This window comes from Coffea arabica, chromosome 10e (assembly GCF_036785885.1).
Source record: "Coffea arabica cultivar ET-39 chromosome 10e, Coffea Arabica ET-39 HiFi, whole genome shotgun sequence".
NCBI lineage: Eukaryota > Viridiplantae > Streptophyta > Magnoliopsida > Gentianales > Rubiaceae > Coffea > Coffea arabica.
In genome coordinates this window covers 7,890,362-7,904,244 of record NC_092328.1, presented here as the reverse complement: position 1 = coordinate 7,904,244, position 13,883 = coordinate 7,890,362, and the positions used below count along the sequence as shown (strand labels likewise).

The window sequence follows — 13,883 nt, the reverse complement described above, 5'->3', positions numbered from 1 at the left end:
TGAAATGAAACGTTTGCATGATGAATCAAAAGAATGCAATCAGAGAACATAGTAACCTGTAATATGTAATTGAGAGCAACGCACCTTGAACTTCCAACATTCTCCAATCATAGCCTCCGGTCCAAAATTCTGAGACTCTCAACATCGACTATATCAACTGCAGAATATTATGTTTTCAAATTACGAGGAACATTACTTTTTCGAAGTTGAGGATTGTCAATGGAATAGACAAGAAGACTTCCATCTTTTGTCCCAGCTATGAAACATTCTTCCGGGGTTACAGTTAGTGAAGTTATTACTTTTCCAATACCAGTGTATCTTCTCACCACTTCCAGTGTATACATGCACCATACAACAATCTGTCCTTGGTCTCCAGCACAAACTAAAAACTGACCGCAGCTACTCAACCCCATGCAGTTCAGGCGACCACTGGATTCAGAGGAAGAAATGTGTTTCCCATTAATTGAATAGAGATGCAAACTCAGATCATCGTCAGCATAAACAACAATCCGTCCATGGCGAGATACAACGAGCTTCGATATTGCACAGCCAGATGGATGCTGAAGAGATCTTACATATCGACCTTCCCGCAGAGTATGGAAAACACAGGTGCCATCTTTTGATCCACTAATAACTATATCAAGTTCGACACTTGCGAACAAGCATGTGATTATGTCATCATGTCCACACAAAATATGAAATGGAGTTTCAGCAATTACGGAGTCTCTCCGAGGAAGCTCAGCTTGTGCATTTCTAACTCGCTTCTCAGTGGCCCTAAGACGATTAACTTCCCACACCATAACTGTTGTGTCATAACTTCCAGTAACAAGAATACTTCCATCAGATGTGACTGCAACATTTTGAGAAACTTTTATGAGATTGAATAATTCTGAAACTAGAACAGCAAAATAGTCACTACACCACTTGTTTGATAGATAGCAGATAATCTCACTTTACTTGGATAATGCCTTGATAGAACATTTTCTTATTACATTATCAAAAATCATTGTAACAGAATATTTGCTCACTTCAATTCTCCTAACTTCGAAAATGCCAGTTCACTTAAACATCTGGTTTTGAAATATCAAGAATTAGATCAGATGAAATGCTCATATCTAAATATGATATGTGGGAGGAAGACAATTTGTAATAATGGATTCACACATGATATCAATAACTCAAGCATAAACTAGTCCAATTTGGTATCCATAGTTTGTGAGAGATGATGCGTGCAATCTATGTTTCTTGCGTTTGCTTTTTCTGAAACTTGTAAATTGTATAACTGCATGCACAAACTACAAACTTCAGAAGAATGACAGATATCATAAACACATATTCAAGGAAAAACTTAAACTTGGAACTCAGTCTCAGGGAAAAAGAAATAAAGATAGGTCCTACTAAATGAGATAATGAAAGTTCCCAATTTTCACCTACCTGAATCATGCACTTGCCTGGGGCACATAATGTGCCCCCCCCCCCCAACACCAAAACCAAAAACTCCCCCAACAAAACAAAAAAAAGCACATTTTATCCTTCAAATTGTGTTTATTTTGCAAGTTTAGGAAATAAAGCGCAAACAAAAAATGCTTCAGTTATGAGAGAAATGAAAAAACAAGTTCTCATCTTGTTTGGGAGTTTAGGAAAGAAACAGTATGATTTGGGACATACAAATCAATGCAATCTCCTATTACAATGTTTTGGGCATGGTTGGTACTTTGAAAACTTACACAAGCCTTTCCCCAGTTTTCTCTCCTTTTCTTCCCAATTTGGGGACAAAACCTTTTGAACTGCAGCCCTAAAATTCATTCCCCGTGTCTCTTTTTTCTCCCATCATTTTACTACTAAATCTCCGAAAATCAAGAAAACTTAGGGTTCTCTTCCTTTCTTTTCTTTTTTCCTCATATTGCCAACTACCAAACACAGCGTTAATAATTCGTTTTCCACTTTTGCTGAACTTCGATTATTCGTTCCTCACCCACTCACCTTACCAGGAACAAATTACTGAAACAAATGACTGAAGGTTTTTTCACGTAAAATGAAAAAATTAGCTTTAAATAATGTTAATGCTATACGTCTCCAATTAGCATCTCCAGGGCGACCTCCATTATGCAAATAAGCAAGTCTCATCCAACAAGAGATGATGATGTCTTGCTCAATTGGCATTGTCAACTGAAGGACCTGAATAAATTGCATTTGGATTGAAGCAGTTTCAAAAAAAATCGTGGCAAACAAATATGTTAATAGAATTGTTGAAATCATCTTTTACCTCAGGCGAGGTGGTTCAAATATCAGAATCAAGAATTTCAAAGAACCAAGTATTTCATCAATAATCAAATAACAGATGATTGTTCCATTTTGACTTGAAATAGATACAGGTACACTTTTGATTGTATTCAGATTCCACAATGCTTTTATCAAGGTGACAAAGAAGCAGGTAAACAACTAAACGATAGCTCAAAATACTGAACTGTTACGTATTTAACGTTTACACCATACATCCTCAAGAGACTTTGTTGTATCAAATTTTAAGTCTCAATGAACCCTCAGCCGAAAGCACTAAAAAAACTTCATTTTGTTTTTGTCTTGTAACTAGAAGATTGCACATGCCAGTGTTGTAGTTCAATTTGAATTAGAAAACTGTTCTATAGACAGATATGATCAAATTACCTGCTATACAGCTGACAATGTCTTTATGCTGCCTAATACTTTGCACCATTCTTCCATCAGCCAGGGATATTACCTGAAAACTGTTTTCCCAGGTGCCACATGATATCAAAAAATTTTCAGATGGCATCTGCAAAGTTGAAAAGCACTGTGCGCCAAGTTCAAGAGTTTCAGCCAAAGGACTGCCAATTTTACGTGGAGAAAGCACATCAGAACCAACTCCAAAAAAGGGATCCTGCGTTAAAATGACTAGTCAAACACGTTGTGGATATTTTGCATAATGCTAAATTTCTTTGATTTCATTTAAGCCAGCACATGAACCTGAGAGCCAGAGAAGGTGAAATTCCCACCAGACTGCAACTGGGTTGTCAACCATATCTTGACTGACATGGTTAGTCCCTGATTCACAAGAACAATACTCGAGTCCAAGACTTGAACATATAAAACAGCCGCTGAATTACTTGAACTTGAGGCTATGGAAGTCAAATTGATAGAAGCGGGAGCAAATTTAAGAGGATGAGTAATTGGAATTGGTGGGCCTCTTCTAGGATGTTTCTTACGAAAAATTTGAATTGGTGTCTGACCAAAATTGGCAATCTGATCTTCTATGGCAGACCTTTGCAATTCATCATCCATAGTATCCAGATCAACAGCACCTTCATAAGTTAAATAATAAAAGACATTCGCTGCCTGTAGAAATTATATCTCGAAAACATTAGCAAGTATGAAATAGTATTAAATCTTAACAAAAAAAATTACTTCAAGTTTAGTCAGGTGGATCTTGATCTCCATATACCTCAACTGCTGGTTTACCACGCTGCTTGTATCCAAATACCAAATCAATCCAATGATGAAGGTTTGAGCTAACATATTCACTTTCAAGAGCCTCTCGATTTTTACTTATGAATTCCTCAGCTGAGCCCTGTAAAGCAATTTAAAGGAACACCTAACTATTTCTCTTTTATATGACAACATAAATGAATATGGAAACAGAACCATTGTACTAAAAGAACATTTCTTTTCCCAGATAGAAGCAGAAAAGGGGCAAAGAGACCCTATTCTTCATCAAAATCATCTCTATTGCACAATATCGGGTAATAGCCTTGTTCAGGTCATTGTACTTCTCACCTCATAGTCCAACAAAATTTGATGCAAATAAAAGACTCCCTGGAGTAGTTATTAGCTCACATTCTCCTTTTATATTGGAATTTCGAATGGAATCATATACTTGCAACAACTTCAAACAAAAAGAAGATCAAATGACATCTAGACCTGCAATTGCAAATTGAAGCTGCTCTTCCTGTCTTCCAACCCCTATCTATTCCCAACTAAAAGGATGATTTACCCAAACAAGACCTCTACCAAACAAGGCTCCATCCTCTACATTTGCCTTTAGCTCAATGCTAGTACCCTCATTGACTTCAGCTTTACTAATGAGTAAATTGGTGTCGTTGGAATCACCAATTGAAAGTAACATCTGAATTGTGCAACTATGTACAGTTGCTTTCAGTGATTTAGTGCAATTCTAGTGTTCAAGGTGCTGACATAATTGGGAATTGAGAGCTACTGGAGGCTTTGTGATGGTGTTGCAGTTGTGGAAGATACCCTTACAAATTTTATCTCCTAGTACAAATAAGTGGGAAATGTGTGTCAAATATCGTGAAATGGTGGTCCCGAATATTAGGATATAAGCTAACCATTTTAATTCCAATTTCTTCAAAATGGAATTATTACTGAGTTTCGTTTCAATTTGCCAACAACCTTCCAAGCAAATGAATCTTAAAAAACTAGTATCATTCAATTTTAGTTTGGTTAAGAGTACACTAATGCATATCTTGATGCCTGACAAGCCTGAGGCGTCAAATAGGCCTTTGGGGTGCAGAGCAACTTCAATCCTCATAACAGTGCAAGTCATGGACTTTTTATTATTACTGCAAATTTTATGTTCCAGTGTTGACACTTACAAAGCTACAGTATCTTCACTCAGAAGTCCAATTGTTAATTCTTGAAAAGCTCTAGTAGGCTACTGAGTAAATCACTTAATCAATGAGATCCTGGTTCTTTCATACTGAGATACAAAAATCTATGTAAATATGCACATCTTACTTACATACCTTGGCCCAAGTGGGGAGCAAAACATCACCTAGGGGTTCTCCATCTTGGCGCACACCGAAATGATAAGAATTTGTATTGCCAAGAAATTCAGGCATGTAAAAAAATTCAGGAATCAACTCCTTCACATCACTAGTATTTGAAAGACAGTTCTTGTACGTGCCCTCGATGCTTTGAAAAAGTCGGTCTGCATGGTCGAATTTACCACCCTAACAAAGGATAGTGAAATTTATACTTAAAATGCAATAGCTTAAAACAAAATGATGCAGTTGTAACAGAAGTATTAAGTAGGTATTCATATAGTACCTGCAGATTACGGTGAAGAGCAGTGAATGGCTCCAATCTAAGAAGGTAAAAGAGTACAATTCCCATACTTGAGTAATGAGAACCATAGTAGAAACTGTAAGAAAAAACAGAATTATCCAACAAAATTATTAAACCCAGGTCTGAAGTTATTATTTACAAGCAATGAAATGTTCCATTTTGTTGGAAAGTACCTTGGAATATCAGGATCACAGAAGTTTCGGTATCTATCCTCAAAAACCTACGGAGATGAGAGTAAAAAATTGGTGTGGGAGGCTAAAAGTCACTGATTGTTGCAAAGTATAATTAAATAAGTATCATCCCACAGTATATTGCCAATAAGGTTGGTTAGATTTTCAAAAGGTCCTAAATAATGAATTAGAGCATGCTAAACAGCAAAAAGATCCAGATTAAGTTCACACTTTGTGACAAATGCACAAGCCGAAAAATGTGAGCGTGTGTGTGTGTGTGAAAGAAAGAGAGAGAGAGAGAGAGTATATCTAGCCTAAATATGACCATGATAAGGTAGTCTTAAGCATAAGGTAACAACTCTGTCATACCCTAATCTTCTAGGCCACATTTGGAACATTGAACTTTGCTTCAAGAAAGATCACGAAAAGTCTTTTCTGGCATTAGGTTTATTAGGACAACAAATAGAAGATAAGTATTACACAAAAGTAAAGAATCAAACTTGCATTTTGACAACAATGACTATTCAATTGTGTTATAATTGAACTATGGATAGAAGTTTAAACCTTTAAACAATATGCTGATATAAGTGAACGCCTGAAAAAATCTTCATTTTTGGTAGCTTTCTTTTGTTTTTCTTTTCCTTCTTAAATTCCATAACTGATGAGGAAGTTACAGTGGTGATCATTGATTGAACAGAAGAGAGTTTAACTAACCTCAAAGCGTTTCAAATCTAATGCTCCAACAGGTTTTGAAAGGTCTCTGAAAGTTGACGACTTATTGAAATCAAGACTCTCAGATGAATAATCAGCTAATACCCAAGGAAATACAGGATACTGAGTCAAATCATTATAAGATCTCCCAGAAAGTGTGTTGAGAATCATCAAATACTCAAAATTTGTAATATCTCTTCTCCTCCAGCTCTCTCTGGCTGTTTCAGCCATCTCCAGTGCTACACGTCTATCAACAAAGGAAATAGCTCCACTCTTGTCCTTGTATCCCTTTGGAGTTATGGATTCATTTCTGGTTGCTACAATTAGGTTCCCGACATCTTTTGCATCCTTTTGTGAGGAGAAGTTGAAGAACACTGGAGCAACAGAGTTGTTGAAGAAAACCTCAATCGCAGTGTATCGGAGCAGATATCGAGTCCAATGAACAGCCTTAATCTATAATCAGCAGCACAAATTAGAAAAGCAAAGTTCGTATTATAGGCATGCAATTATCTTAAAATCTAACAGTTGAACATTTACAGTGTCAACACCTTTGAAATGTTCCATCTTCTGTGGCGCTTAATGTCTTTGTATTGCTTTTGAAGAATGTCATCTTGAACAGCATTAATGCGATCCAAGACACTTCCTCTTTCAGAACTCAAATCTGAACCGATAGGAAACTTATAGAACTTCTGCTTGTCAACTACCCCCAACTGATCATGACTTTTATGATCTAGGTTACCTGAGGAGTCAAAATTCTTAAAAACAGATGAACCTCCAGTACCTTCAACTAAAAACTCTCCAAAGAAGTGAAGGTAGTTCTTCATCACAGCCAAACGTCCAGCAAATTTTCTCTTCAGTGTTACAAGAACACAGGGAACAGATTTAAGGACCTGAATATTACTCCAAGGTTAGAAATGCAGATGCATATTTGCTATTCCACATAACTTCATATGTCATACCTCATTATTTTCTGATTCTGATGTTAAGTTGGAAGAATCTTTTCTGTCCTGTACAATGTCCTTCAGATTGCTACTGTCTTTCACTGTCTCAGGATACTGTCTGTCTGTCAAATCTTCTGGGGTTGAGGCCTTTGGATTGCTAGATTCAGCATCATTATCACTCATTTCTGAGGTCCCTTCATCTGTAATTTTGCGAATTCCTTTGAGTAAGAAACGCTTCATCTGCTCAGGAATATGTGCACCAAAACCAGTTTTGGCATCACTAACAGTAGAAAGGGCATCAGAGTTTGGGAAGTTGCTTGAGGGATAACAAAGCTTTTCATTAAACCGATAGTTACGTCTCAACTTCTGCCTTCGACGCCATCCATCTTCTGTCTTGTCGAGTTTCCAATGTGTTATAGAATTGTTTGGAAACGTTTTAGCAGACCATGGACCTCTCTCGTCAATTAGAGACCGAAACATATGTATCCACTTTTCCTAATAAAGCAAAATTTTGAACATCTAAGCAATCCTCAAATGTATAACCATTTAGAAAAGCAATTACAAAGGCAACAACTTGACACAGATTCTGTTGGCTTACAGCGATACTCTGCTGCTCCTCGTCACAGGCAAGCTGGAAAGAAGCTCTTCTACCATCATCGGAAGCAAGAATGGAACTTAAATTACTCTGTGTCTCATCTTCAAAAACTCTCTGTTGATTAGACTCTGAATTTAACACTTCATCCATTCTAAAGCGGAGATCATCTAATTGCCTAGTCCGATCTGCTGTTGAACCTTTTATGTACTTCATTTCATCAGCAACCTAAAAAGTGCAACGCTCAAATTTGAAGATAAGATTCAGAGCAATTGCAACAATAACACAATTAGCTTGCTATCATCTGCAGTTCCTGAATCGAGACATACTTTCTTTTATCATACAATATTCTCTCATATGATCCTTTTGCCAAACTTCGATGCCAAATTTAAATTAGATTTTCAAGAGTTGAATACAGAATTCTTCTTAATATACAAGTGTGAAATTCTTTTTGGGGATCAGGAATCAGGACATTATTGTTAAATGTGGAAATAAAGTAAACTCTATATACAAGCAACAAGCATTGGGCTGATGGAGAGGCTTGGCTAATTAAGGATGATTAGTTGTGGAAGGCATGTAGTCAGTCCTCTGGATTGTCGTTTGACATCACTCCTATGTTCCTATTTCACCATACAACTTAATCTTGGGCATAAATGAAAAGTCACTAAACTTCTCAGCCATTACATTTACCACAAAACAATGTTGAAACATTAATTATAAGTGTCAGAATGGAAACAGTAATAATATACAATACATTCTCTTTTATCCATAACAGTCATGTTTTATCTGAATACCCTCCAATGGTTCTTTGTTGATAGCTTAAAATTTTTTTCCAACCTTTGTATCAGAATTTGAGTGCACAAATGTCAGAAAGCTGTTATTTATGACCATATAAAACTCACAGAGCAAATTTCAATTAACTTATGATATATTCAAGACACTTCACAACCTAATATTACTAGTTGCTTACCTTCTGAATAAAGCATTCCATTCCATAAATATTGTCAGCACCTGTGGTGTTATATTGCATCCTTTGGTGCCTCATTTATACAACTAATTTACCTTCTCCAAACAACAAAATCAAGCCCATACTATTAGTACAATCTATAGCTATACTGTTTGTATTTCTGAACAAACTACAAAATTCCTGGCTTAATTCCTTAAACCTGCTTATGTTTTTGTAAACGATCAAAAAGTGTTATACTTCATTAATTTTTTTTAGAAGAGCGAGTATAATTTATGCAAACGAAAACCAGTTCAGAATGTCAAAAAAATTGTCAAAGAAGCTTGGGGACTTTGCAAGAATGAAATTCTTTTTCTATCAAGCAACACCAGCATGGAACCTACAGGCAAAATGAATATAGAACAGATCACATAACTTATTTAAATAAGGCTAGGAAAAAGTGAGGCAAGTACCGCAGCAATAACTCGATCCTTTTGAATTAAATTGTGAAAGGCACTTGGTTCTTTTGGATTGCCACCCAAGTCTGACGAGTCATCTCTGCTCATACTGGAAGCAAGTACCAACTTACTGCAATTGACCGTTTCTCGAATCAAGTGAGAGAGAACATGGATTCGAGCGCCATCATCGGATATCCCATAGTGAGACCTAACAGCAAGCAACGCCCTGCACAGAAGCCAACCAATTGTCACAAGTTCTCCAAGAGCAAAAGAAGTCAGGAAAGTACAGCATACTAACTCAAGCAAGCCAATGCACCACAAAACTTTTGATTATTTGTTGACCAATCTAAATCTATGAGGCATCAAACTGTACCATATGAAAAGTTGCACTCTGTTCTTGCTTTGCTCATCATCAGCTGTCAGAAGACTAGGAAGAAGAGGAATAAACTGCTGGACACATCGAGATGCCCTTTCAAGTGAGGATTTACAAAGATAGAGAATCATAAGCCGGAAAACAATCCTTGGACACTTCTCCCCTCTTAACAGCATCGCCTTATCAACAGTTTTATTTGGCTTCCCACCTAATGCATTACTAATTCCCCCAGATACAACTACTGCAGCCATTTCTGCAGCAGGGATATTGAGTGACTCCACCAAGCCACGGGCGCGTTGGCTGAAAGATGGAATTGATGTTGATGAAGATCTGGGCAATGCTTTGCTTGGGCCTTTGCCATTCATCATACTGATAATAATCCAAATATTGTCATACATAATCCACCATTCATCATCAGTTTTCTCATCTTGTATGGAATCATCTTGCTGTTGCATCCATGGGTTTCTGAAGAAACATATGCACAAAATTAACAAGTTAACCACAGGAAGTTTGATTAGAAGGGATGTTGGCACATCATGGATAGTTACCAGACAGAAGCTCCAGCATCTGTTTTTTTTTTTTTTTTTTGTGGTTTTGGGTGGGGGTGGGGGGGGGGGGGGGTTGGAAACAGAAGAATTCGAGGGTACCTGGATAAGTCATCACGGGGTTCTCCTTGAAGGGCTTCAGATAAAACAGAGCCAACATCTTTGCGATTTTCTATTTCAAGAAAGTCAGGAGGATATCCAGAGCCATTTGTTGGAAACTGAGAGTAAGCAGAGAGCAAAGAGAAAGGTTTTACTTTTCTTTCTTCTGTTTCTTCCTTTCTTTTGCATTTGGATACAAAAGATAGATATGCAGGTCTAATGAAAAAGCTTTGAGGAAATAATCAGAAGATTCACTCGTCATGCCAGCGACAAAGATACAGACAGAATTACGGCTAAACAAAGTTGTTTATTCACCATTTTAAATTGGAATTCAGGTTTGTGTGGGAAAAATGATAATTAATTAACTGAAAGGAAATCCAAGCAAAAAATCAAGCGAAGCAATTAGTACGAAGTCTCATAGACATCTAACTTCTACAGGAACTAATGACAAACAAAGCAATCTTCATGTGTACTCATGCTTATAGTCGACTCCAATAGTGAATAATAGTATTAATAGTCATATTAGATGCTTAACTAATCAAGGAAAATAAAGTAATGTTCAATGTGATAACGATACCAATTAAGGAGTACGCTCACAATCACCACTTGCTCTATCTGATGATCCTATGGCTACTTCTAAATTTTGCAACGACAATAATAACTTCAAAAATGCCTGAAATTCCTCCTAGTACACTATGAAAAAGAATAACAGGGTTACATCTTTAGCAGCAGAAATCCAGCAATGCTTTATGATGTGGAACACAAAGTAGAATTAAAAAGAATGAACAAAGGATGATTCAGTAACAGCACAAAAGATGAAATCTAAAACCCCACATACCGGAATCTTATGATCAACTTCAAAGATCAGTATGTCATCAACTAGTTTTAGAAGATACAAAACATTGTCTCGACATGGTTGAGAGACAAAAATGTTTTCTTCAATAGATACTAGCCTCTGAGTTATGTCAGCATAGACATCATGAAGGAAATAATGATATGAGATGCCGCCCTGCAGAAAAAGGAATATACTTATTCACATTTATTTGACAATGCATATATTCTACTTGATCAGGCATTACGAGAGACATACTTGGTCACATTCCATATGCAGAAAATTCATCGTCTCCTCCAGCTGTTGCCAACCACCTTTTACAGAAACAATGTAGTGACAAAGAACACAGCAGTATAAGCTCCTAACAAACATTCGCTCATTCATCTCAATGTCATTGAGACTTTGTGACTCCATTTGGTAATTTTTAACCACATCAAGTTTAACAGATGCGAGCAACCATGCATTCCATCCATTTTCCTATGTGAATATAGAAAGTTATAAGAGGATGGTACATCCAAGGCAAAAAGTAAATGTAACCAATGATATCTGTACCATTAGAGCTTCAATATTGGAAGGATTTGAATCAAGAAGATCGAGTAGATCGCCAACTATTTTGATTCTTGCTACTGCATCCTCGCAACCTGACAAAAATCTGAAAATGAGACCCAGAATTTGAGGAAGGAAGAACTGAGAATTACTTCTGCTACTTCTTTGCTGCTCAGTCTGGTTATGTTTCTGCAAAACCTGAAAACAAAAGTTTGAAAAAGAGTCGTTCAGCTATTCATTCCAGAGTGTCACAAGTTCACTATACAGTCACAGAAAAAAATGATTGCAATAACATAGCTCAACAACAACCAAAAATGAGGAGTGGAGTTCATATGACAGCTATACCTGTTTAGGACTAGCACCTCCAAGAAGAACATCAAACAGTGTTGCACACAGAACATCTGTCTGTGGAAATTTAAAGAGCCTGTCCGATATCATGGAAAAGATTGGCTGCATCCTTAAACTGACTTTCTTATAGCCCTCTTGAAGCGATTTGGACCTTCCGACAGCAATATTAAAAAACTTTGAACCTTTTTTCTCAGGTGGAAGACCAACTAAAAGCCTTCCAATAAACTGCAAGCTTAGCAACCTAATGGGCTCAAATTCCCTGTCACAAACAAGTAGGAATTAAGAAAGTTAGATTGGAGTATATCTGCATGCTGATCCAAAAAAAAAAAAAAAAGGCTGCTTGTTCCAAGAATTAAACTATGCATCAGCAGCCCCTCAGAGTCGAGCTAATCTAAAGCAAACTAAAGCAAACCACTACCAAAGTACCTAAATCCAGTATATCTCTCCCATCATTCTACTCTTGATTTGTTCAAATAATATATAATATTATTTTAAAAGTGCATGCAGCATTCTAAAATCCAGAAGCAAGAAAGTATAACGAGGGGTAACAACCTTCAAATAGAGAACATTGGCAATTTTCATTCAGACACACCACTAAAGCATCAAAATCGGAGAGAGAAGGAGGTTGCAAGGACAGGTGACAAAGCTATGCAAAGGAATGCCCTAAATTTGGATAGCAAATAATGCTCAGCACCTCGTGTAAGCAAAATATTTGGGTCTTTATAGATTTAAGTGTAAAAAAATCTATGGTAGTGTACTCAGTTTGCAGCATTTGCAGTAATTTGGGACAGAGAGGTACTTAAGGCATTATCAATGTCACTTAATGTATACAAAACTGCTGCACAAAAAAGTCATCCACACCTCCTGTCATTGGGTTTTTGCATTTGTGCATTTTATGGTTCTTCTGTTAAAAAGTATTTACTTTTCTTCAAGGGGTATCATTCTTGTCTTCTATCCCCAATGAATATTCCTTTTATATGGGAAAGAATTAAAAACCAAAGTCACTGAAAACCGGTAGACTTACTCTTTCTTAAATGAAACACTTGTAGATCTCTCAATTCTTTGAAATGTTTGTTCAGCTTAAATATTGGTAGAATACATTGCTCAAGTACAAACTGTTGTAGTAGAGATTACACACAAGTGTGGAATTTTCAAAGAAGTTAGCGGAATATGAAAAGCCAACAATGCAATCACAATGACAAGATTGCTAAATAAACCGATGATGAGGTGAAAAAATGAAAAAGAACTCCAACCGAATACAGTGAAATGACACAAAGAATTAGAAAAGGACCATTAATGTAAAAAAGTGTTGAGGCGCAGCAGTTCACTGGAGGTCTAAAAATCCAACTGCATAACCACATACACCATACCTTTCAAGAAGATTGACAAAAATGTGACAGCCACCAAGCAAATTGAGCTGCTCCAGGAAGGAAGCAAGCAATGGTTTCTGGGAAACAGCACGAATGACCATGTGTAAAACATCTTCAATGCATGACATATCCTGACTGGTCTCAAAAAAAGCCACCAATGCTTTTATGTCTGTCACTGAAATATGCTGCCTGCATATCATACATAATGTCAAAGGCGATCATTTTTCATAAAACTAAAATGAAAATACTAAAAGAGAAACAAATTGAACAGTATAACTACAAGAAGCAAGCAGGTGAAAGAGAATACTCTACCTGAGACTCATCTCACCGAGACTCAGTAACAGTAAACGGATCTTATGAACTTCTTCTCTGTCAGGTCTCTCTCCAATAACTTGGTTTGTTCCAGGAAGCAAAAGTTGCTTGCTTCCAATAACAGAATTGGATTTTGCATTGGTCCAGTAAAATTTCCGTATTATATCAAGAACACAAGGGAGCTTACACAGACTCTTTAGTAACCTTGGATCATTATCCAATTGTTGAATGAGAAACATATACAGTTCTCTTTGCACCTTGTACACCGTGTAGACCCAGATAAAGGGGTTGAGAAAGACATGGAATATAGCGTCTTCAACAAGTGCATCAGACAAGCCTATAAAAGATTTAAAATTACAAAACTCTAAGGGCAAATATTATAACTAGCTTCAGAATAAGTAAAAGAATGAAGAATGAAGCCCATGAATCCGTGTGATGTTCACATCTATGGTAATAAACATACAGTCGGCACAATAACAATGCAAATTGAAGCTGAGAAATCTGTACAAGCATTTCTAGACAGGTACAAAAAGAAGTAAAGAT

General features: G+C 36.7%; 1 protein-coding gene across 5 annotated transcripts in view; it reads right to left on the bottom strand.

Annotated features, from left to right (window-relative positions):
• LOC140015290 (BEACH domain-containing protein B-like) overlaps nt 1-13,883 on the bottom strand; it is a 40,565-nt gene that overhangs the window by 781 nt on the left and 25,901 nt on the right. For 3 of the 5 annotated variants that reach the window (XM_072067311.1, XM_072067313.1, XM_072067315.1), the window contains 20 exons: nt 13,341-13,677; nt 13,029-13,217; nt 11,656-11,917; nt 11,317-11,508; nt 11,023-11,241; nt 10,771-10,941; nt 9,936-10,051; nt 9,289-9,753; nt 8,931-9,141; nt 7,521-7,742; nt 6,941-7,417; nt 6,530-6,871; nt 5,985-6,434; nt 5,274-5,320; nt 5,083-5,176; nt 4,779-4,985; nt 3,461-3,586; nt 2,986-3,354; nt 2,668-2,899; nt 85-850 (listed from right to left, as the gene is read on the bottom strand). In XM_072067311.1, the coding sequence (XP_071923412.1) occupies nt 168-850; nt 2,668-2,899; nt 2,986-3,354; nt 3,461-3,586; nt 4,779-4,985; nt 5,083-5,176; nt 5,274-5,320; nt 5,985-6,434; nt 6,530-6,871; nt 6,941-7,417; nt 7,521-7,742; nt 8,931-9,141; nt 9,289-9,753; nt 9,936-10,051; nt 10,771-10,941; nt 11,023-11,241; nt 11,317-11,508; nt 11,656-11,917; nt 13,029-13,217; nt 13,341-13,677 (5,411 nt within the window). In that variant the 3' untranslated portion in view covers nt 85-167. Of the gene's footprint in view, nt 1-56; nt 851-2,667; nt 2,900-2,985; nt 3,355-3,460; nt 3,587-4,778; nt 4,986-5,082; nt 5,177-5,273; nt 5,321-5,984; nt 6,435-6,529; nt 6,872-6,940; nt 7,418-7,520; nt 7,743-8,930; nt 9,142-9,288; nt 9,754-9,935; nt 10,052-10,770; nt 10,942-11,022; nt 11,242-11,316; nt 11,509-11,655; nt 11,918-13,028; nt 13,218-13,340; nt 13,678-13,883 lie in introns of all 5 variants that reach the window. The other 2 variants (XM_072067312.1, XM_072067314.1) reach the window with 1 other exon arrangement.